Here is a 27500-nt window from a genome sequence, read left to right as displayed (position 1 = left end):
GCTCGAGTTGCTCAGGGTAAACTCTGCCTCCATTTAATTCGAGCCAGTGGGGTTATCGAGGCACTCTTTTCGCTCTGCTCTCGGCTGTGCTATATTTCTGTTCCAAAGCTGCACTGCCGAGGTCATTCGAAAGCAGCTGTTGTGGTTAAAATATGCACATGAGTATGGCATCTGTCTGGTTATGCAGTGGAGTCTTGTTACAATGAACAGATACGTTAACTGAATTGGTCGGTCATTCCACTCAAAAAAATCGTTGTAACAGGGCAAACACGCAAATTCAATGTAGACATTTCTCCATGGAATCATCCTCTCCCCCACAAAACAAAACAAACAAACAAAAAAAATTACTGTAAATTTTGCCTCATGCTGTTTATCCCTTTTTTAATTTTTATTTTAAATACACACTGTCGAGGCTCGTATGAGAGCTAACGCACAGAATGTATAACAAGGGGAACAGGAGACGAGAGAGGTAGGAAAGGGAAGGAAAAATGTGTGGAACAGACACGAGATCTGTGGAAGGGAGAGGGATGGGGCGAGGTGCACAGGGTAAACAAGATGGACACTACAGGGACTTTCAGGAAGGAAAAAAAGTGTGGAACAGACACATGAGGAGATCTGTGTAAGGGAGAGGGATGGGGCGAGGTACACAGGGTAAACAAGATGGACATGACAGGGACTTTCAGGAAGGAAAGCAGGGAATTTGAAGGAGGTGGGTTTGGGGTGGATTAACGGGGGTAGAAAAAATCGTGGTTTTCAATGGGGGAAGATAAGAGATGGTGGTGAATAGGGTGTTCCACTTTTACAAAAGTAGTTGCTGGAATGAAGCACTATGTGCCTATCGATTCCACTAGTGAAGTTAGGTGATCGACCAAAGTTTGAAAATTTTCCCACCCTTTTTTGACCGCGGGCCGGCATTTTGAAATTTCAGGAAAAATTCATATTTTTGGAAATAATATTGATTTTTGAATATTTAAAAATATATATTTCTCTGTGTTTAGATGGCCGAATGCACTTCAGTCGGCACCAGTTTGATAGTAAATACCCGTAAATATTATTCACAAACTTGTCCCGACATTTTGAGAAGGGGTTGCCATTTTGGAAATTCAGTGAAAATCGTATATTTTGTGTATATCTAATGAAATATATATATTTTTAATTCTTTGTGTACTTGCAGATAAACCTTGACTGACCAGTGGTCAGGGCTCCTGTGGCTATGTGGAACAAGTTCACTAGTTACAGGAAATTTTGCGAAAGTGCTAATTCTTTGTGTGTCAAAATGATCTAGCTGAAAGAGGAATTAAGCTAGTGTCTGACTTTATTCATATGTGCAATGATGAGAAACAACGTCAAGCATTGCTACAGTGCGTGGAAGAGCACAGGAAGCTTTACCCAGACTCTACAAAACAAACGCGATGTTCTCTATAAGATATCTGTGTGGTTGCTTGTTTGCTAGATTGTTATGTTGTCATATATGAAAACCATGTTGCTTAAAACATATTTGGTTGTTCTCATAATTAATTGATCATGCTCTCATTTGTCATTAATAATGTCTTTATGAAAACGCTACTACTGATATCCTGTAAATGCCTAACAATGTGCCATGCAATAATTGTCAAAATATGGGATTTTCAGTGAAATTCCAAAATGGCAACCCCTTCTCAAAATGTTGGGACAAGTTGTGAATAATATTTACGGGTACTCACTATCATACTGGTTCCTACTGACGTGCATTCGGCCATCTAAACACAGAGAAATATATATATATATATATATATATATATATATATATATATATATATATATATATATTTAAATATTCAACAATTAATATTATTTCCAAAAATATGGATTTCTCCTGAAATTTCAAAATGCCGGACTGCGGTCAAAAAAGGCAGGAAAATTTTCAAACTTTGGTGGATCACCTAACTTCACTAGTGGAATCGATAGGCACATAGTGCTTCATTCCAGCAACTACTTTTGCAAAAGTGGAATACCCTAGTGGTGAACATCTGTTTTGAAGACCTGGAGGGAAGCCATTATACATTTGGCACTAATAGACTGTTTTAATCAATTTCTTCACAATGGCCTTACGGATTTTTACGTATAAATAAAAGATGGTATTCATTTGAGAAGGACTTGGTGCAAGCCAACTCTTTTGTTTGAAGTTTGTTTGTTTTTCTTTGATCCAATTTGGCTGCCAGACCACGTGGCCGATGACGTCATCTTTATCAAACCATATTTCCCATTGGTAGTTGATCAATTCGTTAAATTGTGCATTGATTGGTGAAGCAGTTTCTCCTACCAAGATTTTCAAAGATTTCCCTAAGATCCAATATGGCTGCCAGACCACGTGACACATAATGGTCATTTCGATGAAAATCCTGTTCAAATTTCAAGTCAATCGGATGAAAATTGACAATTTTAGAAAATTGGCCTATGTTGACCTCAAAAGAGTGACCGCTATATTGTTGTGGAGCCGGGCGTCGGCTGCGAGCAAGACCGCGAGATGGAGCTGCGGAGTCGGCTCAACCGATCACCCGGAATGTATAGGTCATCACCCCGGATAACTCTGGAGCCTACGGGTCCTCTATCGGACCGAAGTTCACCAATGAGGTCGACCACGTGGGGTAGGGTCGATTGCCAATTTCAATTTACCTAAATACCCACGTGGTCCAACTACCGGGGAAATTCACCTTTGGCCGACTTTGTCCAAATCGAGTCGCGATCGCCGACTCGGATCCGGCGTAACCGAGCGGAATTACCAAAGTCGAGCCGGACCAAATGACAATTTACCGGCCCGAACGGCCATACTAATTCTCAAACACGCGTCATGTCGAACCAATGGAGGAAAGGACACGAACGAGCTGATACATTGAACAAATGGGGTTTATTTATACAACAATAATTGTGGAATGAGGGAAGCACATAAGACGCAGAGTTAAACCAAATATTAATAAATGCATGTATATACAGGCGAAAAGCACTTGTACAATTCACTACTTAGCAGACAGGCCCACGGACACACACACGCACACACCCAAAGAATCGGACCAAATGGTCTTTATTCAGACCTCCAGCCCGGAGGACAGTCGGGCTGAAGACTAGGGTCTGTCTTTGACTTTCCCACCTCGTGTGGTCTTCAAGCTGACTCGATCCGTGGAGGAGGAGGAGGAGGAGGAGGAGGAGGAAGAGGAGAACGACGGCCAAGACGATCACCAAAAACCACCTCTCCACGACGACAAAAACTACGACCAACCAGATGACCACCAAGGCCACAACGATGACCAAGACAAGCGCGCTCCCTGTCCGAACACCCGCGCCCTTATTCACCCTGTCTCCAAGGGGGGGGGGGCGTCTCCGCCCCTCCCCGCTCTCCCTCACTGGACCGTTTGGGCGCGCAGAATCGCTCGACGCCCTCTCATTCGCCAAAGCGGGCGGCAAGCTCATCGATTGGCCCGGGGCGAACACTCCATCTGGCTAAGGTCGGAGTCTCGAGCTGAGGTGATACGATCCCGGATTGGGCAAGAGGCACACCCCTCCCATCATGGACGGAGTCTCGAGCTGAGGTGATGCGATCCCGGATTGGGCAAGGGGCACACCCCTCCCATCCTGGGCGGAGTCTCGAGGTGGAGTTGATGAAAATCTCCACCCACGTTCGTGGTTGAGCACAAGAAGACAATGACACCGGTCAGAATGAGGGGAACGTGTAAAAATAAAAGAAATATACCATCAGAGATGGGGAATCCCCCACCATTGAAAAATTTTCCATTGGTAGTTGATCAATTCGTTAAATTGTGCATTGATTGGTGAAGCAGTTTCTCCTACCAAGATTTTCAAAGATTTTCCCTAAAGGCCCGGTCATTGAAATCAGATAAGCATTTTTCCATTTATTTCAAAAAACATTTTTTTCAAGATAGCCGCCCCAGTCGGCCATCTTGGATCCGGCCACGCCCAAACTCAATAGGGTTCTTCCTTTTCAGGTGGTACATGTGTGACCCAAATTTCAAATCGATATGCCGAACAGTTTATGAGTTATCGCACTCACAGCTATAAATGTTGACGCCCAGCCAGCCGGACGGACGAACCGGGTGACAAAAATATCCCCTTTCCGCCACGCGGCGGGGGAGAAAAACCCTATCAAAGTAACTCACAGCGCATTTACATTTAATCACCCTTGGACAAGGGATGGGACCCTAACTGGCAACATGTACTTACCGATATAACTGAGCTATAGGACCTGAATGTTGTGTGTGATAGGTTTACAAATCCACAACAATTTCACATGGTTATGTAACATGTGGTAAAGTTTCACTTTCCTCTGCTGAACAGTTTTCGATGTACGCTCAACAAAATGTAGACACGTACAACGTACAACATATGTACGCTACCGATCGCGAAAGCCTGCTTTTCGCTTGGCGAGCGCAGGGTAACAAGAGTTCATGTAACACCTTACCCCACGCCGTCTTGAGAAAAACAGACATGGGCGGGGTCTGCGACCAGCAAATTTGATTGGTCGAGATGATGTAAAATGCCATCATATTTTGTCCAAGTACTGCTAAATTGAAGGGTTTTGAAAATACCAAAAATGTGATTTGTGCTCTTCAGTGTTCAAGTATATAATTCAATTTAAATAAGAGATTTTGAAGGTCGCAGAAAAAAAAAAAAATTCGGAAGTTAACTGCCATTGTTGCAGTGCCCTCACACCACCTTATTTCACACGTTACATTAGTTATTCGTTCCTGTTGTTTGTGTCCTTTATGATGTCCTTAAAAACAGCAAGTTTCCTGTTTGAAATTATTTTTAGCTCATGAACGTAGTTCGGGGAGCTGATGGGATGTTGCGTCATCCGTCCCTCTGTCTGTCTGTCCACAAACACTTGCAACTTCTCTGAAGCTACACACGATTTCAATGAAACTTGACCACAACCTTTATCACCAGTGATGAACCAAAGTTCCAAAGTTTGTTCACTGCATTAAAAAAAAAAATCCATAGGTATTTACTTTCTTCTTCATTACATATGTTGTGGGTTATGCATGCCGACCAGTGGTTCCCTGGTTCTTATCCAACCACTACCAGGTGAGTGCCCAGGAGTATTGCCCCATGTTTAATTTTGTTTGACTGCCAAACATCTGTCTGTCTCTCTGTCTCTCTGTGTCTCTGTCTCTCTCCAAATTTAGAGCCACGTACTCCTAAACTACAGGTTCGTTTTCCGATTCGTATTCAAAATATAGCATTCAATTGAAATTAAACAGTTCTTCGATCATGAACTGACATCTGTAGACAGACAGACAAAGTCAAATGCTTAACCCCACTTTTTGCTTGTAATAAATGAATGCAGTTCACTGCTTGTTCTGTCAAGTTGAAATTGGTTTGTTAAAATGGGATTGTCTGCCAAAAATGGTGTTTGTTTGACATATCATTGAGACTGGGTTTTCATAATCACATGTTGTATAGTCCATAATGTATGATGCAGATGTTGGCATGATTAACTTTCCATGATGATGATGAGGGTTTGCATCATTAACATTTACCTGCTCCCCTTCCCTACACAGGACACGTTGTCGATGTCTACTCGAAGTTTGATGTGATTGTAAGTTTCCAGCTCCATCAGCACCTTTAACAAACACGGTTACATCTTGTTTATATATGGAAATAAGACGATCACGATTAGTCGATCACTTCATGTGAGATTGAAAGCGGTGTGTGATGCAAGTTGTAGTGTTTTAATGATTTGTACTCGCATAAGCCTAAATCACATCAGCAACACATGGTTTTGACTGTCGGTATAAAAATGAATTTTGAGAAGTTCCTCAAGTATTGGAACTAACGAATGACTATTCTTTCAACATGCACCTCCCAATGCTGGAGATTCTAAGGTATGCATCCTTGTATCAAAGCTGCACTCCTCATCAATTATTTGGGTTATTTTCTTGCAGCAGTATGTTTTTTGAGGACTCAGGGTAATATAACAATTACGTGCAAAAAATAAAATTTAAAAAAATTGAAAATTTGATCCCTGACCCCCTTCCTCTCCCATTTTCCACTTCCTTAGATATATTTTTTAAAATATTTGCTCAAAAAAAATGCTTTCATCGTTGCAGAACATGGCAGCAGAGAAGTCTTATAACAATCTGGATATGCCGGTGACGCAGGCGTTACAACATCGGTCTCAGTACTTTGAAGGCGTTCGGCGCTGTTTCCGCAGAGACACTCTTCGTACTGTCATCGATCGCATTGTCAGGGCAGAGGTTGCTTGCAATGTTTACTTCTCTCCACTCTTCCCTCTGTTGGCTTTGATTTCGTTTTTGGGCCAAGGAAAGGCATAAGTGTTGACTTCAAGGACAATGCTCCAGTCACCATCGCTTTGAGTTACATTTTATCCCAAAATGTTGAATGGTGATCAACCCTGAGAAAAGGCTGGCAGGTAGTGTACTCACCCTTAAACTTATATCTCGTCTTGGTTCAATTACCTGCCCAACTGTAAGCCTATCAGGCTAGTTTTTAGCAGGAAGGGCATTGTATCACAAATTGTGCCTTCTCTCCAACTGATTGGAGCTGGATGTCCCATTTGTGAGCATCAGTTTGTGCATGTTACAGATGCCAACAGCATCCTTCATAAGATTCAGCCTTTGAGTGCTGCCCAAATTCCACTGATGACCCATTTTTACTTCGCTGAGTGGGTGGGTTAAGAATTTCCATTGAACCAGGAGCCAGGATGCCTGGCCTTTTCATTACCTCCACCACCAAAGGTGAAGGAGGTCATGTTTTCACCCCTCTGTCTGTCTGTTTGTGTACAGGATATCTCAAAAAGTTGTGGATAGTTAACAGTCTAACAGTAACACCAGTTAACAGTGTGGGACAAGGACAAACTGATTAGATTTTGGTTGAAGATCTGAATCTGGATATGAGAATTATTTAATTTTTAAAGTGATTCTTCACCATTCAGAGATTGGGGCAAAAATGATATCATGTATAGCATGATATTTCAAAAATGTAGTGGGCCCGATATGTTCTCGTGGATCAGGTATTATGTGGCGGAGGTATGGTCTCCACCGAGTGCCCTTCTAGTTTTTATATTGTGCTTCGGCTTCCAGTGGACTTTGCACACAAATTAGAACCAGGGCAAAGACAGTCGGGGACAGTGCAATTTAACACAAATTCCAAGGGGATATGAAGACAATAGCCAAATACATTTCGTATTACAGGATTCGAACCTGAGTTCTGAGAATTATGATGGTGTTCAGATGGAAACACTTTAAACAAGCCAACCAAAATGGCTTGTTTGAAGGAAAACCTAAAGCATTCCCAAAGAGGCCTTGAAGTGGAAATGTATAGTGACTTACTTTATACAGTACATCTGATGGTACTGAGTCGAAGGTTAATAGTTGAAAGAATGGAGTTTGACACCTGCTTTGACAGGGTGATAATGATGGAAATGTACAGATAAGAAGGGCCAACAACAACAAAACAAAAAAACCTGGCAAGCAATCACAGGTAATAGTCTTCATGTCCTCAGGAAGGTGTTTGGTAACCTTGCTGGTGTTGTACATAAAGCAGGTTCTGTATGATAAACAAGTTGACCAGATGGTTCGCATGTTTCTTGTGAACAACCTTGTTTGTCTGCGAAGGGCAACCAACATTACATATGTGCTGCAACCCAGCAGAGGTCATGATGCTGTTGCTCCTCCTGCTTTGCACTCAGCACTTAAAATGTAGACCATGTGGATTGGTATCCCTTTGGCTTTGAAGGGGGGACAAGGGGTTTTTCCCAATACTGTGGGAAAAAGGGCTGCCAGCAGATGGTGCTGCAAGCACCCAGTGAGTTCCAGGAAGTTCCTTTCCCCAAAGTCAACAGCTATGTCTGTCTTAATTCAAGGTGTGTGTGTGTGTGCGTGCGCGCACGCTCTTCCATGAACTTAATAAATGAGAAAATTAGAATAGATTGGTGTGGGAAAACTATGATCACACCCTTTTGTTACAAAACATTGATCTGATGAAGCCTGAGCTTAATCAGATCAATGTTTTGATTAATTTAACCTTGCATTGTCAGTAGTGATGTGACCCAAGGATTGCATCTCCAATTGCCTTTATTCCTTCTCTCTCTGTGACAGGTTCATCGCTTAGTTGTTCTCGATGAAATGGAGACAGTGATTGGAATAGTCTCCTTGTCCGACATTCTCCAGGCTCTCGTGCTTACTCCAGCAGGTAGCGTGTGGTATCCATCTTCATGCCAATCTTTTTGCCACACCGTAGAAATAACTCGGCCTGATGTGTTTTAAACTTAAAAAATTTTAAACACCAGTTAACTGATATATATATATATATATATATATATATATATATATATATATATATATATATATATATATATATATATATATATATATATATATATATATATATTCTTGTTTTTAACTTTTAAAAGCATTTTCATCTTTTACCTTTTCTTTTCAGGTATAGAGAAGAACTAGCTGGATACACGGTTTGTTTATATTTTTATTTGTGGTGCACTGACAATGGAAACCGTATCAGCTTGTGGCGTTAATGCCTCGCATATCGTGCCTTTTATTTTTTTTAATACTGTACTTTGGGTACGACAAACCCGTCTGGATTCCTGCTGTCTGCCTGACCGACCTCATTTTATATCAGTGTCCACCACACATTTGTTCCCTTTGCTCATCGATCTTTCGTCGCCTGGATCTCGCGTCTTAGCGTCACTGCCCTCGTTTCTCCTCTTCCTAATGTTCGTGCCATAATCGTGTTTGTTTAAGTGGAGAATAGCCATCTTAGTGCATTTTGCATATTTTTATACATCAATGAAAAAATAAAAACAAGCTGCTATGTAATTTAGAGACAATCTTGGACTAGTTTAACGTCACACTCCCAAATCTTTACCTGAAGCATCTTCCACAACGGGAATTAAAATGGTGATGGTGGGGCGGGGGGAACCCTCATCCATTATGTCCCCAAACTGATCTCAACTTTTCTCTTGGTCATTCATTCCTCACCACATCACTGATGCACCCTGATTTGGAAAACCGCACATCATTGCATCACACTCCGATATTTGGTCACCGTGCCATGATCACCAACCACGTGATCTTTCCTGCTCCTTGAAACTCATTCCTTGATTCCAAGACCTGCAAATTACGAGTTCTGCCTTAACTCTCACCTTGCTGCATATCCCAGCTTTACCTCTCGTCATTTTACTGTTACCTGGCTTCCTCACCGTATTGGTGACGTAGCTTTAATCATGCTTTTTTGTATTTGACTTTGCCAAACTTGAGAACAAACATTTGTACCCCTGATTCCACACTGAGTGCCTTGAGTTATAAGCAAGATGTGTGCAACCAGCAAAAGTCTCTCGCACATGTGCGCGCGTGCACATACATGTGTTGCCAAAATTCAGGGAACGCTTTTGGCGAAACAGTATTGGCTTATCATCTCGGCTTAACTGGAATTAACATTTATTTGTGATGCTGACAATGAACAATTACTGAACTTATTTTGATTCGTTCAATAAAATGATGCTGGATATGTTTGTTTCATTTAATGTGGTCAATAATATGGACAAGACGTTTGACAGACCCAGCAGAAATGAAAGCGTTTTTCCAGTAATTTTGGCAGAATTCTCAGTCAAGGTGGAGCTGTGCAATAAATAGTTTCTGCCACAGCTCGTGGGAGTGCTGGAGTCATCTTTTGTATGCAGCACATGACTGAAAGTACTATCTGTTGGCAGCACTGCTGCACCACTGATGCAATGCCCCCTGTACGTTCGAGCAGGAATTTGGCTGGGATGCTTATGATAGCTCACCCACTCTTGTTGAAAGATAGTGGGATGTTTAACGTCCACCAACTAATGTCCCAGTGACAGTACACCTCAATGCCTTGCTTTGCAAGCACCGGGATCACAGTTAACTGGACCGAGATTCAAACCCAGGCGAGACGGCAACAAGGTGAGTGTGCGTGTATCAGGTCCATCATGGCAGCCTGGAGTGCTGGGGTGTGAATATTTATACAGACATGATTGGACAAATAGCTTTGTGCTGACATTTGTTGCCCAAAGTGAAGCGCTCCAGGGCTCAAAATATGGCTACAGTGCTGGTAATAACCAAGGAAACAATAAAGGTTCTAAAACTCATTTGATCAGAGAACTTACTCCATGTGCAGTTTTGAGAAAAAGGATATGGGAAGGGTCTTTTGACCTCTTGCTTTGCATTTAAGCACAATCTATTTCCTACGAGCCTCCATTTTGTCTGAATCTCTACATTCCCAAATGATGAAAACGCAAACAGCACATTCGAATTGGTCAAGATGTCATCATATTCTGTCGAGGTTTTTGGAAGTGAAAAGGCAGCGATTATGTGTTCAAGTATACAGTTCAATTGAAAACTTTTTTTAAAGACTATAAATTTATTTCAGAAGTTTACTGCTGTTGATGCAGCATATTTTAAACCACCTCATTGACAGTGCCATCAGAAAGTATTCACACCCCTTGACTTTTGTCACATTTTGTTGTGTTACAGCCTGAATTTAAAATATATTAAATTTAAATTTGTCACCAACCTACAAAAAATTATTCTGCAACTGGTCCAGAGGGCATTAGCCCACATGTTCTAAAAAGCTGCTCCTCTGCTCTTTCTCACCCTCTCTCTGTTCTATTCAAGGTAATCTGCCATCTGCTTGGTAATCAGCAAACATTACTGCCCTGCATAAAAAAGGTGCAAAAACAGATCCCTGCAACTACAGACCAATCGGCCTTCTCCCAATCATCAGCAAGGTTATGGAATCCATCATCGCTTCAGACATTAATTCCTTCCTCTTCGCCAATGGCCTGATTTCCGATCATCAATTTGGATTCAGACCAGGTCACTACCCTGGATATGGTGCTTCTTCTCTCCCAACAATGGATGAGCCTGGTGTTGGCTTCATGGTTAGGGTGGTGGCTTGGGATCGAGGGTCCTGAGTTCGAGACACATTGGCCACTGAATTAACACCAAGGGATTGACTCAGTCTGTCATCCTTCTGAGGTTGGTGAAATGAGCCCCAGTATACTGGTAATTGGAGCACTGCATCAGCGGCATCGCCGTGCCCCTAACCAATGCAATGATGCACACAATGGGAACAATGGATGGAGAACCTCAATGCCAGACATGAAATCAGAGCCATCTCCCGAGACATATTGTGTGCCTTCGATATGGTCTGGCACCCTGCCCTGTTCACCAGACTCTCTTCCCATGGTATCCAAGGCAATCTCCACTCATGGCTCTCAGACTTCCTCTCCTGTCACAGCCAATGTGTGGCTCTTAATGGAGTTCTCTCATCCCCTCTTCCTGTCCAGGCTGGGGTTCCTCAAGGCAGCATTCTGGGCCCTGTTCTTTTTCTGGTTTTCATCAATGATCTTTCTGACTCTGGAAAATCCTCTATCTCTTTGCTGATGACTCCACCCTCTGTCATCCCTCAGATCGGCAAGCAGCAGCTTCTTCGCGCTCTGCAGATCTGGATAAAATCACAAGCTGGTCCAACATGTGGAACATGTCTTTCAATCCTAACAAAACTCACACTCTCACGATGTCTCTCCAAAAAGACTTTCTGGATAAAGCAAAAAGATTGTTCAATTTGTCTCATCATACCACAAAATATTTTGCCTCATGCTCCGAGTCTTTCACGTTCCTTTTTGCAAACTCATGGCATGTTGTCATGGGGCTTTATCTCATGAGTGGCTTCCGTCTGGCCACTCTCCCATAAAGCCGAGATTTGTGAAGTGCTGCAGAGATTGTTGTCCTTCCGGCAGGTTCTCCCATCTCAGCCAAGGAACTCCGTAGTTCTGTCAGAATTGTCACTGGGTTCTTGGTCACCTCCCTGACCAAGGTCCTTCTTGCCCGGTTGCTCAGTTTGGTCGGATGGCCAGTTCTAGGAAGAGTCTGGGTAGTTCCATATTCTTTCCATTTCCGAATGATGTGGCTCACTTTTGGGAACTTTTGACACTCCAGAGCACGTTTTGTATCCTTCTGCAGATCTATAGTCCGTGAGCTAGACAAAAATTCAGTATCAAATTTGGGGCAAAGGGAGACCTTACTTTTTTGGTGAGAAATAACCTATATTTCACGAAAATGTTTGCTGGCCCATCATCCATGTTCGTTTGTGGGCGTTATCCACGAGGGGGCGCTCTTTGAGGGTCAAACTAACCGATTTTTTTTCTTTGCAGGTTTGCGAAGTAAAATGTATATATTATCTAACTGTCAAGATCAAATTGTGTTTTGATGACAATAATATGGTGTAATTAGTTATAAATGTAATTTATTTAATGATAATGAACTACTTTTTAAATCTTCAAACGCGTTTTTCTCCAATATCTTTAAAATCAACGAGACCGACTTTGCAGAAGTTCGACTGGAGCCCATACGAGTCGGCATTTTCTCAATTTGCAAACTGAAATGGGAAGAGGCAAGTCTGTGCCAAATAAAAGTGCCGTTGATTGCAGTCAGCATAGAAAATGTCACGCCTACATCACAATATGTTAAAGCAGACTGCCGCTGTCCAATATTATTATTATTATTATTTTTATTATTATTATTATTTATTGACCACCATTACATAGAGAGGGTAAAGCATGAAAGTATACACATCTTAGATATACAGTAGTAGTCCATTAATATAAACTGAATTTAGTAGTGTTCATGGAGCGGTATGCTACAAGTCAAGATGGAAAATTTTACTTTTGTTAAGAATCAATAGTCGTAAATCTGTTTAAGAACTTTGTGGCAAACTTTTGTAACGGAAGACGGATCGCTGTTCATTATAGTTGTAACGGAAGAGCTATCATGGACTGCATGATTAGTCGGGAGATTTTCGTCTCGAATATAACTTCAAATGATTTTATTAACGAGATGCTTTCTGTAGAGCACAAGGTCCAGTCTAATTGCGAGATCCATATCTTACGTTGTCGAAATGTCATCCCGCCGTCACAGTGAAGATTGTTATTATTAAAGTGGTTTATCGGCTGAACGTTCAGCTCTTTGCACAAATCGAAAATAATTTGACCGTGTTGGTTTGATCTTGTGTCTGGGTTTCTTGTGTAATAACCGTTTTGCGAGTTAAAACGTTCGAGGTTTGGTATTCATGCATTAAGGTCGCCCATAATAAATACCTTTTCTTCGTTAATGCATTTTTCATGTATGGTAGCAAAAACATTGCGTTGAAAGTATGGGGAATCCGACGGGGGGGGGGGATGTAACAGGCCCCAAATATATGATTCGGAACGCACGACAGACTAAACCAGACTTGATCTTTCTCTTTTTTGACACTGTAGACTTGTGGCCATAAGTAATTAGCCACAAGTACCCCGAAAATACAATGTTCACTACTATGTTTCATTGGTAATTACATACAACATAGTGGGAGGCAATGATAACAGCTGTCTGATTCTGAACTTTGCACTTATTCTTCCCCACTGTCAGATTCTTCCTCTGAAGTAGAGCCATCGGTAAGGTTGTCCTCTATGTCGTCTGTCATATTGGTACAGTCTTTCAGTCTACACTCGTCTGTGCACTTCAAGCCATTGACCATACATTCGCAGGTTGGGAGTTCACAAACACGGCGGCATTTGCATGACATGAACTCGAGTACTACTTGTGGTGCATGTGGACCACTCATCCACAGAACATCCAGATTGCCGTCGTCTACAACGACCCAGCCATACCCAGGCTCAGGAGCTGGCACATCAGGATTGGCCTCCAAGCTCCGTCGGCAGACTGCACACTGATAGTTTGCTCAATGTGCATGTTGTTCCAGGCAGTCCTTGCATGGAGGTAGTTGTACAGACTCGACTCCCCCCTTCTTCGCTCACCACATGCTGAACCTCAGGGCATTCACGCCCGTCTCGGGAGTCCTGGCTGCATATAGGCGACAGGTGAATGACTCCAGTGCCGACAACATGTCAATTGTGAGGGACCAGGTTTCGCCGAGAGCTGCGAAAGTATCGCGGAACACCTTTTCCTTGCACATCAGCTTGAAGCCTTTGATTTTGCCTACACCAGAAAAGGCACTGACCGTATCACATCCAGTATATGCATGTAGACCAGGCAAGGCCAGACAAACTTCATCCCCCATCATTTCTTCCATTTTGTCAATGCTAAGTATCCTGTTCCTGCCCTTTGCAGCGACGCGCATGTATAGCCTGCATGGTATCCTCCTGCAGAATGCCAGACACAAGATCAAGACATCAGTGTCTTCTGACACTATGACGACTGACTTGAATTTGGATTTCCCGGCATGAGCTGCATGCAACAATAGCCGCGTATCAGTTTCTTCCTGGTTTGAAGCAAGTTGCTGAACATCCAATGTGACTCCATCCTCTGTAATCTTGAAGCACTTCCTACCATATGTCACGAACAGCTCCTTCCCACCAAGTTTGTTCTGTTTATTCTGCCAGTCCTGAGCGAAGAAGTGGGTAAGGTTTTCCTTGCTTACAGAACATGCCAACAAACGCCTCCAGTTCTTTATTCTATGTGTTGGGATGATAACCGAAAACAGGACTCCTTGAGATGAATCACGCTTTACTCGTTCTGCATTCTTGATGGAGAAATCCCGATAGACATCGAAGACTACGTCTATTTATTTGCTGCCTGGGTAGGTCTGCAAGACAGTTTGGAACAGCTCCTCGGAAACTTCTGTAAATGTTCGGTTGTCACCACTCATTTTATGGACCAGGGCCATGCCGTCAATGATAGAAGCACTTGGTAACGCAACGTCATTTGCAGGAGATATATATATATATATATATATATATATATATATATATATATATATATATATATATATATATATATATATATATATATATATATATATATATATATATATATATATATATATATATATATATATCAACTCACTCTCGCCAGATTCCAATTTCCGACAATATTTCTACTTACAAACCAGCAAGAATATTAAAGATGTATATATTTTGGTGTAAAATAAACTTGACAAAATGGATATTAGCTGTGTGCAATGAAATAATAGGAAATCTCCTTTAAATGTTTGAAATTCAATTCATTTGCAATTAATTTCCACTCTAAATTTAAGGATTTATCGACTTTATAATAGGAAATCACCTCAGTCGAGCATTGGATAAGATGCAGGATATGAATAGACGTAAAATACCGCGAAAAAAGGAATTGTTATTTTTACACCCTACTAGCGGATATTGCTTAAAAACGAACCTGCATGAAGGGCCAGCAAGCAATTTCCGAAACTAAACATTATGACCTACCAAAAAAATGACATGCCGCTTTGCCCATCGTTTGATACCGATCTCTGAAATTTGGGGGTCCAGCTCACGGACTACTATGCCTCCTTACAATTCTGCTTTGACATGCACTGTCAACTGTGGGACCTGATCTAGAAAGGTGTGTTTCTTTCTAAATCATGTCCAATCAAGTTCTAGAAACATATCAAGGATGATCAAAGGAAATTGGATGCACCTGAGCTCAATTTGCAGTGTCATAGCAAAAGGGTTGAATACTTATTGACGAAAGACATTTCAGCTTTTCGGTTTTGATTAATTTGTAAAAAAAATTTGTCATGCTTCCGGTTTTCAGCAATGGAGGCATGAAAAGGGGAAAAGAAGAGCACTTTTCCATTGCATAAAAGGGATCTGTTCAAACACTTATGAGGGGTGACAGAGAAAAAGAAAAGAGGGAAAGAGAGGAAGATGAAATCCATGGGGCAAGGTGCATGCATCGATCATCTTCTGCAACGCAAATAATCGGAAACATCAGAAGAATGCGTTGCAGGCTTGAATCAATATTGCCCATAAGGTGGGCAATCTGCTTTATTTATAATGGAGCTCGTTAGGTGTGTATGTATGTATGTATCCAAAATGGCACCCTTTGGTGGCGTGTGTGTGTGTGTGTGTGTGTGTGTGTGTGTGTGTGTGTGTGTGTGTGTGTGTGTGTGTGTGTGTGTGTGTGTGTGTGTGTGTGTGTGTGTTTGGAAAATGATCCATGCAGTCGGGGAACCTTTCAATTGCTTATAGGTTAAGGTGAAAACTTTATGTGAGGGAACTAGGTTTTGAGGTTTCCAAGTTAAATAAAGTTGAATATAGGATGTTGTGAAATGAACATTCACAGAAATCCTTCAAATTATATATTTTAGGAAGAGCTGAAACTGTACAATGTGTGTGTGTTCGTGCACTAACATTTGTGGTGTTCCAGAATAAAGTATCATTGGAAATATCAACAATTCTATTCTATTCCCCATGTTCCCGTCCCATCCCTCTCCCTTCCACAGATCTCCTAATGTCTCTGTTCCCCACTGTTTGTCCTTCCCACTCCCTCCCCTCTTGTCTCATGACCCCCCTTGCTGTGTGTTAGCTCTCACACGAGCCTCGACAAGGTATACAAATAAAAAAATAATTCAAATTGCCCACCGAAATTGGGCTGACAGGTATTAATAATCATAAGGAAAATAACATGCCCACCCCTGGCTGCTTCAAGTGTAACTAAACAAAATGAGCAACAGTGGAATAAACTTTATTAATTATTTAAATAGTTACAAAACGTTTTGAAGAACGTCCAGGTTTCAAAGGTTACACAGAATAGCAAGCTTGAATGATCGAGCAGAAAAATGAACAAGTGCTCTCCAGAGAGTTGCAAACCAAACCTACCGAGCAAAACAGCCCAAAACATCGGTCGTTTCATCCTCTTCGGTACTGGTTCGTTTTTGAAAAAAGTACATTTTGAAAATTATGAATAACCAAGTCAAAGGTTTCCTGCCAAATGTGTTATTCGACAAGAAACCGGAAAGAAAAGAAAGTTCAACATTTTACACCGGAAAACGCTTGCAACACATTAGGGCTGGGAAAGGTTGACCTTCACCAGGAGAGATTTTCAAAATCCTACAAGATGGGACATGGGGATTTGTTAAGGGTATTTAGTGTTAACGAAGTTCAAATCACAAAATTTTTCAGTTTATCCATTTTAAAAATTAAAATGGAGGGATGTGAAAGTCGTTGTTTACTCACCGAGTCATCGTCGTCATCATCATTTTCTCTTTCCTCTTCATCTTCATGAGGCAGGAGTTCCACATCCATCTCGTAAACAGGTGGAGTCTTTGACATGGTAGTGTCTTTGAGTTCTTCTCTCGCAAGTCCGCTATGACGCAGCACGTGTTTTGCTCGCCTCTTGATCCTTCAACATGACACATGAGGGGTAAACCTTTCAGTTGTACTATAAATCGACGTGTTACATTTCCAGAAATGTTGTTGGATGTTGACAAGACCACAAAAGCAGCAAAGGATAATCGCATTAAAATAAAGCATTTCTTCGAGTACTTTTCCAAGTATTTTGGGGGTGATCATGCCATAATAGATTACGAGCGTGGCGACATTGCACGTGGTACATGCTTGGGAGCCTCAGTGATGCAAGTTTGTCTACGGTGTCGCCGACGACTCAACCAGTGATTAAATCGGTCCGTCGGCTGAGGGGGCATGTTGTATTGAGATTCTCATGGATGTACTACTTGAGAATGTCTGCAGCTGCAGAGGAAACCGAGGAGGGTTTAAAGCAGCAAAGGGCTGATCTTGTGTAACTTTTTGCAGCTTTTTGGGGCTGGAAGAGATTGGGTTTTTTTTAGCCACGTCGCGTTGCGAACGCTGGCTCGAAGAGAGCTTCGCGTTGTTATTCTTCTTCTTCTTGTTCTGGTGAAGACAAAACCTTTAGGACGCAGGTCTTGGACACATTTGTCCTTGTTTTGAACTACATTTCGTTTTGTATGAAAAAGCCTAGTTTCTGTAATTGTGGAATGTGTACAGCAAGTTGTTATGCACATGACTGATCTGATCTTCACAGATCGGTGCCAATACTGTGCAGACTCAAAGGGATGGAAACTGTACATCAAACACCCAATCCGATCCTTTGGAGCAACATAGTATCTTAATATGCAGAAAGTGAGCAGTTTTGAAGTCTTTTTTTATTTTATTTTTGGACAAAGCACATGACACTGGAAATCACCTCATCACTGGCAAAGTAGCTGCTTTGAGAGGTACGCTTCAAATTATTAACTTTGGTTGAACATACGGTGACCTTTAAGTCACAATACCGAACCAACCTGATTTCAAAATCGTTCTCCGAGTTCGGGGAGTCTGTTGCCTTTTGGTATCCATTTCTCATGACAGTCGATGTGAGGTTGGGCACGAACTGGTCAGCCAATGATGGATCGGCAAATTCTTGGCGGTTGTCTTCTTGTGGCTGTTTCTTTCCATCCCCAGGCAGTTCAGCTCCTCGCCCTTCACCTTTGGAATTCAGTGAAGCTTTGTAAACTTTGAAAGGTCTCCATGCTGGTCCCTGGTCAGTGGAAGGCACCAGGTTTTCTGCGTAGGCCAAACTTTCAGATGGGGAGACAAAAGTCATGAATACACATTGTATATGGCATCTGCAAAACAATAGTGCATATTCATCTTTCTCTGCAGAAGTCAAGACTTGTGAAAGGGCTAAACAAAGGATGGAAAATGCACAAACCAACAAGTTGCCAGGAGCAAATGGGAAGATAGTGGTCAGGAGGAAAAGGGTTCAGGCTCGGTGAATGAAATAACTCAGGAGTGGGTGACAGAGACCATGGTGAATGAAAAGTTAAAAGGAGTAACATAAAATAAAATAAACAAATCCAAAACCATTGCAGGATACTATTAGATTTGCCTCTCAACACCGATCTCTTACTCTATCCCTCATTCAACTCTACCACCTGCAGATACTCACAGCACGACCTTGTCCTCGGGAAGCAACTTGCTGGAAAATTCGGTGAGCAATTCGAGGAAGGGAAGCGTCTTCGGCACCTCATTTTGGTGATTTTCAAGAGCGAACTGTAAGCCTTCCCTTGGGGAAGATGTGTAGTTATGAGAGTACTGTGATAAAAGCCAAGTGGATACAATTAGCCAATGACGAGAGAACACGTGTACATACTTGTGTAAATGAGCGATGGCATGGCGGGATTTTCGGAGATCCAAACCAAAGGTAGCAGCGAGACGTCGAGCAACCTCTCGAAGATGTGAAAGTTCTAATCTCTGAGACTGTGACTCATCAATTGCTTCTGTGAAAAGCTGATATGGGGAAGTGTAGGGTAGAATGACCAAAAATAAGATTTATTACAAGGGTGTTGGATATAGTTTTAACTCTTCAGTATTAGAGTTTGTATTCTCTGGCCAGTAGTTGTTTTGTTTTGTAATAAAATGAACATACAAGATACGAAGCACACATGTTGGGAGAGTAATCTGTTCATGGTGTGGTGCATTTGCTGAACTTGTGGCAAAGAGGGGGGGGGAAAGGACGTGGGAGGATTTTTGAGAATGGAGTACGATGAGGGTCCCATGTGTGCAATGCAAAAAGATAGCCAGAGGATGTTATATAGATACATAGCATATATAATATCAGGATGGATCCTTATGTGTGAGAGAAAGGACTGGTTACTTTAGAGGCCTGCAATATTAAATTAATGAAAATGTTATTTCACAACCGGGGCCTTAACTCGTGTGCGTGCACCTGTTTAAGGCTCAGGCAGATTGTACGAGCGCAATCATCGAGGTTCAACAGGCGAAGGCGGCTCAGGCCCTCCTTCATCAAGTCTCCATAATCGTGAAAGAACTGGGAAACGTCAACGGAGGGCATGGGATAGCATTGAACAGCACATCACAAGTGTCATTTATAGAGGTAGAAACTGCATTGTAACTTGCTCACAAATGCACAGAAAAACAAAAAAGCAGTCAAAAATAAACCATAAAAGCTACACGTGTTGAAAAAGTTATAAAAGATGATGCATTGGTCCAAATCTGCCGATACACTGATAGCAATCTAACAGCTATGTGGTGTTCCATTATAGACATAAACTGCTTGTGAGTATTCATTTAGGACATCAGCACAACTCAAGTTTCAAACTCCAAATAAACCCCCACCAACCAAATACAAACAAACGAGAATATATATTTATCATGTGCCAAATTACAAACAGGAATATTCACAGAATAATTTCATCTCCTCTTCCTGTCAAGGCTGGAGTGGTCCAAGGCAGTGTTCTAGGCCCAGCCCTATTCCTATTCCTTATCTTCATCAACGATCTCTCTGACTCAGAAAAATCCTCTTTGCTGACGACTCCACCCTCTGCTGTTCAGACAGGCAGGCTGCAGCCTCTTTCCCTCTATTCAGACCTTCACAAAATTACAAGCTGGTCAAACACATGGAATATGTCTTTCAATCCTGACAAATCTCACACACTATCTCTCTCAAAGAACCGTATGGCAAACCTTCAATCTACTTTCTTAACAATCCTCTTGAGGAAGTTGTCATTCAAACTCCTGGGTCTCACCATGTCATGATTTTTCTTGGGCAAACCACATTTCAATGTTGGCCTCCAAAGCCAGCCGCTGACTGGGCATCCTTCATCATACAAAAGCCTTCCTTGGCACACCTGAATTCCTATGCACCGACAAGGCCTTCATGGTCCAAGGCATGAATGAATTGGACCATGAAGGCAAGACAAGGCAACCTGATGGAGTACTTACTGATCTCCTCTCTTTGGCTGGCTCCCCTGCCTCACATTCTGCTTAGCTTGATGCCATGGAAACCAAGGCTTTCAAGATAATTGGCATCATCTGCAATTAAGCTGAGTCTATGGGCCAATCACTTCGCCATCACAGGCAGTGTCTCCGTCTTCTGCCACCTCTTTTCTGGCCTTGCACATTCTGCCTTTTCCATGCTTTGTCCTCCCCCCAGGTATCTGCATGGTGCACAAAGTCCACTATCAACCCCCCTTAAGCTCAAACTACCAAAATCGAGGCTCACGATTAACCTCAACTCATTTTCTTCCATGTTTTTTCCACACCAAGTTCCACATTCTCTTCAGTCTCATTTTCCCTCCAGGTCTTCAAGACAGCTGCTCACCACCATCTCAGATAGCCCCCAATCCAAAACCATGATCTTCTCTACTCATCAATCCCCTCTGTCCCCCCCCCCCCCAAAACCCACCTCTTTCCAAATTTCCAGTTTTTTTTCTTCCAAAGTTTGTTTCTCTATTCATCTTGTCCACCCTGTGTGTCCACTCATTATTCTAACATCCATTATTCATGTCTCCATTGGTCCTGATGTTGATGCCCCCCCCACCCCACCCCAATCCCTTTTCTGTACTTGCCACTTCCTTTCTCTCAATTTACCCTCATCATTTCATGCAGAACTCTAGTTTGCTGCCCACTGACACCTCATGCTCTTTCCCATTTCCATCTCTGAGCTCTGGTATCAATCCACACCTCCCCACAAATTTACCTGCAACTCCAATCCTCATGCAATGGTTGAGCAATGCATTTTTGGCCTGTTCCCCTTCGCCACCCAAACTCACGTGTATGTAATAGTAAACGGCACTGTAGCCAAATGGTAACGAAAACAAAGTTACATGTTAATTTTAAGCAAATTTATCCACACTCAATCAAAGAATGCATAACCCCGAAAAGGTTTCAACACAAGACAACAAGGCCGCGACAGAGCCATATCAGCAAGGCCTATTGGTAACCACAGACGTCTTACTTTCACATAATGCTTGAAGACTCCAGCAGTGCTGGATAGTGGTAATACTCCCACAAGGGCCAAACGCAAAAACAGAGAGAGAAAGCGCCGGCGCTTATAAAGCTCGGCCACACGCTCGATATCGTCATCATCATCTGCAACACACAAAACATTGAGCAATGTCCCCACTCCACCCCCAACCCCCAAATAAAATGAGGATACTTTGACAACCATCACTGCTTGTGAATTTGTCAGTGGCAAGCTGTTGAGGGCTGTCTAGATTCATAACCGGCCAATTTGCTTGTCCAAGATCAGGCCAACACAAGTATGAACAACAATAACAATTATACTGTTTAAATATTATGCCTCACTTGGTTCATCATCCACAAAGACGTGGTCCACGATAAAACCCTGAAGCTCAGCCTGGAGACTAGGACTGGGGGCAAGAACCAAGATACACCAAGCATCACCCTCAGACTCCCCCAGGCCATTTGGTTCTCTGTCACTTTGGTTTGCATGTACGCTCATGTGTGGTCCAAATAGGACAAGGAGATCACAGAGCAGAAAGAAAGCCTTTGAAGGAGATAGAAAGACAACAAATAAAAGAGCAGAAAAAATATTTACAAATGTGAGGTGGGGAGAGAACTCAAGAAGTGTATAAACAAAGAAACAAAACCTCACCAACCTGCTCTTTGGAATGGGAATAAAGACTGCCAAGGAATAACTGGCACACATTGATCAGGTTACGTCCTTCCCGCCGCAGTCCTTGCAGTTCATCCTGCCGTGCAATTCATGAAATTTAGATTTCACTTTCTGGAATGGAATAAAACTAGACATAATTGATGTGACCGATATGCATCCACCCACATAAAGTCTTTGCTCACTTGAACTTTGACCTAAAACCTCAAGAACATTTGACCTCAATATCTAATCTGTACATATGTATAATGGTATATGTACTTGGTTTCGTTCAAATCCCTACCTTGAGAACATTTATTAACCTGACACGACCTCTTGATGCTAAAACATGATCGGTTCATCTTTGCATCATAATATGTACTTATATCAAGTTTGGTCAAAATCCCATCACTGGTTCACAAGTTATCATGGTAACAGGATTTTACCAAATATAACCTCTGACTTTTGACCTTTCGGGATATTGTTGATTGATGAACACCAACTCCCATCTAGGACATCGAGCCTTGCTGTTTGTAGGATTTACAGTGACATCCTGAACCAGTTTCCTGCTTGCACAGCTGCTGAGTTTGGATGGGTGACCTGATCTGGGTAGAGTCTGAGTGGTATAATACTTCTTCCACTTCTTAATGATGGACGTCACTGTACTTAAAGGGATAATGAATGACTGAAATCATCTTATATTATAACCCTCTCCTGAACAGTACTTCTCCACCACTTTATATCTGACTTCTTTGGAAAGCTCCTTGGTCTTCATGTTTGCCTTGTTGGTTGACTGAGTGAGTTTCACCTTAAAGCTCCTTATATAAGTAGGGGGACTTGGTTATTAATTTAAACCACTGATTACATACAGATGAAACCTATTAAATTTATTTTGTAACCTTTCAAGCAAATAATTTGCTCCTGAAGTAATGTGGGGTTAAATAGGTAAAGGGTTTGAGTACTTATGCAATTGACAATCATCTGATTTTCTCTGTTCATCTAACTTATTCACATTTTAGATGCATTTCTTAACATCATCACTTTGGAGTAGTTTGTGAAGACGATATTTTAAGTTTGATTTGATTTAAAAAAAAAAAATCATGTAATAAGCTAAGGTGGAATGAAAATGTGAATTTTTTTTTTTTTTGGAGAATACTTTTGCAGACCACTGTACATACTTGAATAAAGTTTAACTTGGATCCCTTCAGCCGTTCTTAAGTTATCGTGGTAACAAAAACCTATCAGAGATGAACAGACGGACAAATCGAAAACATAATGCCTCTGGTGATTTTGTCAGCAGTGGCATAAAAAAATACCCAAACACCATCTTGCAACAGTTCCCAACCTTTGAGGGCTGACCCAGCGTAAGCGAATGCATGTGCCACATCACACTGTAGCAGGCACACTGCATAGCGAGTGACAGGACCTGCCATGAGAAATGGGGATGAAGAAGAAACCTCAACAACAAAAATAAAAAAAATATACCATCAGAGAAGGGGAATCCCCCGCCATTGAAAAATAATTGAAATCAGATAAGCATTTTTCCATTTATTACAAAAAAAAAACATTTTTTTCAAGATGGCCGCCCCAGTCGGCCATCTTGGATCCGGCCACGCCCAAAATCAATAGGGTTCTTCCTTTTCAGGTGGTACATCTGTGACCCAAATTTCAAATCGATATGGTGAACAGTTTATGAGTTATCACACTCACAGCTATAAATGTTGACGCCCAGCCAGCCGGACGGACGGGTGGACGACCCGGGTGACAACAATATCCCCCTTCCGCCACGCGGCGGGGAATAACAAGAAAAATAAGAGACCACTTTGCCACCCCTCGCCCTCCAAAAAAATAATAAAATAAAACGCATCCATCTTTTTGTTCTTCACATTCCGATACCTCATCTGGAAGTTCTCCCGTATCAAGCCCAATCCGAAGCAGCGCCATGCATGCTGGCAAGAGAGACCAGGAGGTGAGGTCATGAGCACTAGGGTGAGAAAGGAAGTGTGATGTGAAAAAAATACTTACCACTTAAACGAGGGGAAATTATTTTGAAAATAGTTGCAAAATGAAAGAATGCAAAGAAGGCAGATAACTGGTGAGTAGAACTACCGGTAAAGTGCAGAGAGTCTTCTAAGGCAGGTAGTCAGTTCGTACACATCATCCTCGTCGAGGTTCAACAACTGTGGGAGGGAGAAAGACAGCTGAAATATGGACAGAAACCCAAAAGGAAAATTAGAATAAATTCGTAAATCCAGGCAGTTCAGGACTAATCTTTCGACACTTTGTGCCAGTGGGACAAATGAGGAGTAATATATGAAGTTACGGAGCATGCAAATCGATCTGCTCCAAATCGTTGGCTGATCTAATCAAACAATTTTATTGACATCAAGAGGGTTAAAAAAAATTCCTCTGCACTGGGAGGAACTATGTATGGCCTTATAATTGAAGCAGATATGACTGGAAAGTAGAAGAAAGTTTTATTGAAGATGTGAGTGATGATAACTCAAGGATAGTGAACCTCGTCACCCTTTTCTTCTTCTCCTCCTCCTCCTCCTCCTCCTCCTCCTCCTCCTCCTCCCTTTATGAGGGGTGAGGTTAGATGGCACCATATTTCTGCCCTGCCTTGACCACACCACTCCACCCCTCTGTCCTCAACCAACTCTCTCCACTCTCCAACCACCCCTACCTCACAGATATCCCTCTTCACACAATCCTCCCATCTCAACCGCAGTCTACCTCTTTTCCTCCAACCTTGCTCCCGAAACATATCTGCTCTCTTTGCCATTCCTCTTCCACCATCTGCACCAAGTGTCCAGCCCATCTCAGCCAGCATTTCACCACTCTAACCACAAAGCTCATCTGCACACTAATCTCCTCCCTCAGTTCATCCATCCTCCTCCGATTCACCCTCTTCACTCCTGCAATCCTCCTCACCCAGTTGCTCTCACAAACCTGCAGCCTCTGTCGTCTTCCCTCTATCAGTGCCACCGTGGCCAGACCATAAAGGTTGGCCGGCATTACACATGACATCAGAACCTTCCCTGTCAATTTCCTCAATATCTTTGTCTGCCATTAATCCCTCCACCCTATTCCATGCATCCGCACCCACCTCAATCCTCCTCAGCACCTATGCCTCGGACTTACCATCCCCAGTCACTTCCCCCAGATACTCAAACGTATTTCCCTGCCTGATCTCCTTCCCCACTAAGCTGACATTTATTTCTTTTTTTCTGCTGCTCAACCCACATCACCTCAGTCTTCTCCATATTCATCTTCAGCCCATGTTTCCCAAATGCCTCCTTCCACTCACCCCAGTACTTCCTGCATCTCCCACCCACTCTCCAGCACAACAGCCAGATCGTCCACATACAACATACTCCTGATACTACCCCTCAAGCTCACCCTCCTGCTTACCAGCTCCATTACCAAAATAAACATTAGTGGACCGAGCACTTCCCTGCCTCAAATGAATGTTCATACTGAATTCCTTAGACATCCCAGGACCAATCAAAACTCTTCCCTTTATTTCCTTGTACATCCCTTCCACCAACCTAACTTCTGCTTCCGGCAATCCCATCTATCTCGGAACAGTGTCGTAGGCCTTCCCCAAATCCATAAATCCCAATGCCATATCACCTTGCACCTCCAACCTCTTCTGCACCAGATGCCAAATGATGCTTTTATACAATGCCAAATGTGTATCCTTATTTACCATAATTTATTATTTTGACACTTTATTTGTTTTAAACAATGGGTGACTCAAGATCTAGGATTTTGTGTGATGGAAAGCGACACCGAATTATCAAACGCCTACCAGAGTATCAAACAGCTGCAGAGAAACAAAACCAACCTGTGACTGAACAGCATGGCTAGCACTTTCAAACCGCATCACGATTGTGTCAGTGAGGGTGTCTGTAGCGACGCGAGCCTGCAGTGGCGCTGTGGGGGCACAGAGGGCCATGAGAGCACATGAGCACTTCTCGTGAACCGTTGTGCAAGGGCGAGTTTCCACAAGCAAGCATATTGCATTCAGCAAGGATGACAGAGACTGCAAAGAAAGACAGGGTGTGGAGGGTAAAAGCAGGTCTCATAACAAAGGACAACTCAGTTGTGTTCGTTACAGGCAGAGGATGTGACCAAGTTTCCACCTCATGCTTTGCAAGCATCATGTAAGCACACTAACTTTAGAGGTGATGCTCAACCAGTTCTCTTAAGTGAAGAACGAAGAACTAGTCTTGTGAGTGAATGCTCGTGTCCGTCAGCCTGACGGACAGGTAGAACAATGGATGAAATCAACAGGACATCAATTTATGTAAGATAATCTCTGACAAAAGGTTAACACCCCAAACGTCAGCTTCTCCTTCCTTCCCACGATGGTTAACAAACCCCAATCGATTTTCTGTCAATTTCATCCAATATCAAGTGTTTTTGGAAGTGTTCGTGAGGCAAAGGCAAACCACCCAGTGTATTGCTTGCCATGAAACTGCTTCATGAGCTCTTACCTCTGACTATGAGGGTGTAACTGGGTGAACAACTCAACCAATAACATAACCAAGTAGGTTTTTTTGTGAAGATCTCAAATAGAAAAATTCAGTACGAAATTTGCTACAAAGGAAATTTGGACTTTTATAAAGTGTGTTTGCAATATCATTCAAATTCATGCAGGACTATAACATCGATAAAAATAAATAAATAACGCACTTCCTGAATGAGGGGTCGTTATATTACATGTGCATTGGGTGGGTTGTGGTCACTAAACAGGAAGACCAGGGAGGAGAGGAAGAAACATGGGAAGAAGCGATAATGCATGGAGTAGAGATTGAATGGGGTAAGGGAATAGAGAGAGGGAGGGACACGTTTTGCAAAAAAGGAAGAACAGGTGGGGCTGCCAGGGAGGCATGAGATTAAAAATAAATCTTTAAAATACACTATTTAAAATAAATAAATAAATATGCTTTAGCAAATTTATTTTGGAGCAAATGCAAACCATGTTCAATCGACAAGTTTTAATGAAACAAAACAAACAAATGCTCTGGCCTATTTATCGAGCAGGACATGAACGTCCCGTCCCACCGATCCCCACACTCCCACAAGGCTCACACTCTCGAGACGAGCGCTCGTGTATATGGACATGTCAAAATGCTGCGGGATCTCGAGCAGAACTGAGATTTTGTCATCGTCACAGCTGAACTGAAATAGAAAGGGAAACGAGCAAAAAAATAAAATAAATCAAATCACCTTTTGTTCTCAACAAACAAGTACAAATGTGTATGA

General features: G+C 42.2%; 2 protein-coding genes across 14 annotated transcripts in view; one reads left to right on the top strand and one right to left on the bottom strand.

Moving 5' to 3' along the window:
* Nucleotides 1-9537, top strand: part of LOC147022201 (5'-AMP-activated protein kinase subunit gamma-1-like) — a 114714-nt gene extending 105177 nt beyond the window's left edge. For 10 of the 11 annotated variants that reach the window (XM_085892878.1, XM_085892879.1, XM_085892876.1 and 7 more), the window contains 4 exons: nt 5553-5590; nt 6102-6248; nt 8112-8205; nt 8455-9537. In XM_085892878.1, the coding sequence (XP_085749004.1) occupies nt 5553-5590; nt 6102-6248; nt 8112-8205; nt 8455-8471 (296 nt within the window). In that variant the 3' untranslated portion in view covers nt 8472-9537. Of the gene's footprint in view, nt 1-5552; nt 5591-6101; nt 6425-8111; nt 8206-8454 lie in introns of all 11 variants that reach the window. The other variant, XR_015061112.1, reaches the window with a different exon arrangement.
* LOC147022200 (cohesin subunit SA-1-like) overlaps nt 1-27500 on the bottom strand; it is a 136043-nt gene that overhangs the window by 49839 nt on the left and 58704 nt on the right. For 2 of the 3 annotated variants that reach the window (XM_085892872.1, XM_085892871.1), the window contains exons 18-30: nt 27327-27416; nt 26077-26274; nt 24336-24406; nt 24123-24210; nt 23572-23652; nt 22234-22326; nt 21920-22121; nt 21570-21703; nt 19539-19640; nt 18963-19099; nt 18759-18875; nt 18112-18387; nt 17027-17192 (exon numbers count right to left, since the gene is read on the bottom strand). In XM_085892872.1, coding sequence (XP_085748998.1) covers nt 17027-17192; nt 18112-18387; nt 18759-18875; nt 18963-19099; nt 19539-19640; nt 21570-21703; nt 21920-22121; nt 22234-22326; nt 23572-23652; nt 24123-24210; nt 24336-24406; nt 26077-26274; nt 27327-27416 — 1755 coding nt within the window. Of the gene's footprint in view, nt 1-16519; nt 16901-17026; nt 17193-18111; nt 18388-18758; nt 18876-18962; nt 19100-19538; nt 19641-21569; nt 21704-21919; nt 22122-22233; nt 22327-23571; nt 23653-24122; nt 24211-24335; nt 24407-26076; nt 26275-27326; nt 27417-27500 lie in introns of those variants that run through there. The other variant, XM_085892873.1, reaches the window with a different exon arrangement.

This window comes from Eptatretus burgeri, chromosome 8 (genome assembly GCF_056783735.1).
Source record: "Eptatretus burgeri isolate ZD-2024b chromosome 8, Ebu_testis_v1, whole genome shotgun sequence".
NCBI classification, from domain to species: domain Eukaryota; kingdom Metazoa; phylum Chordata; class Myxini; order Myxiniformes; family Myxinidae; genus Eptatretus; species Eptatretus burgeri.
This window is presented reverse-complemented; position numbering and strand designations above follow the sequence as displayed.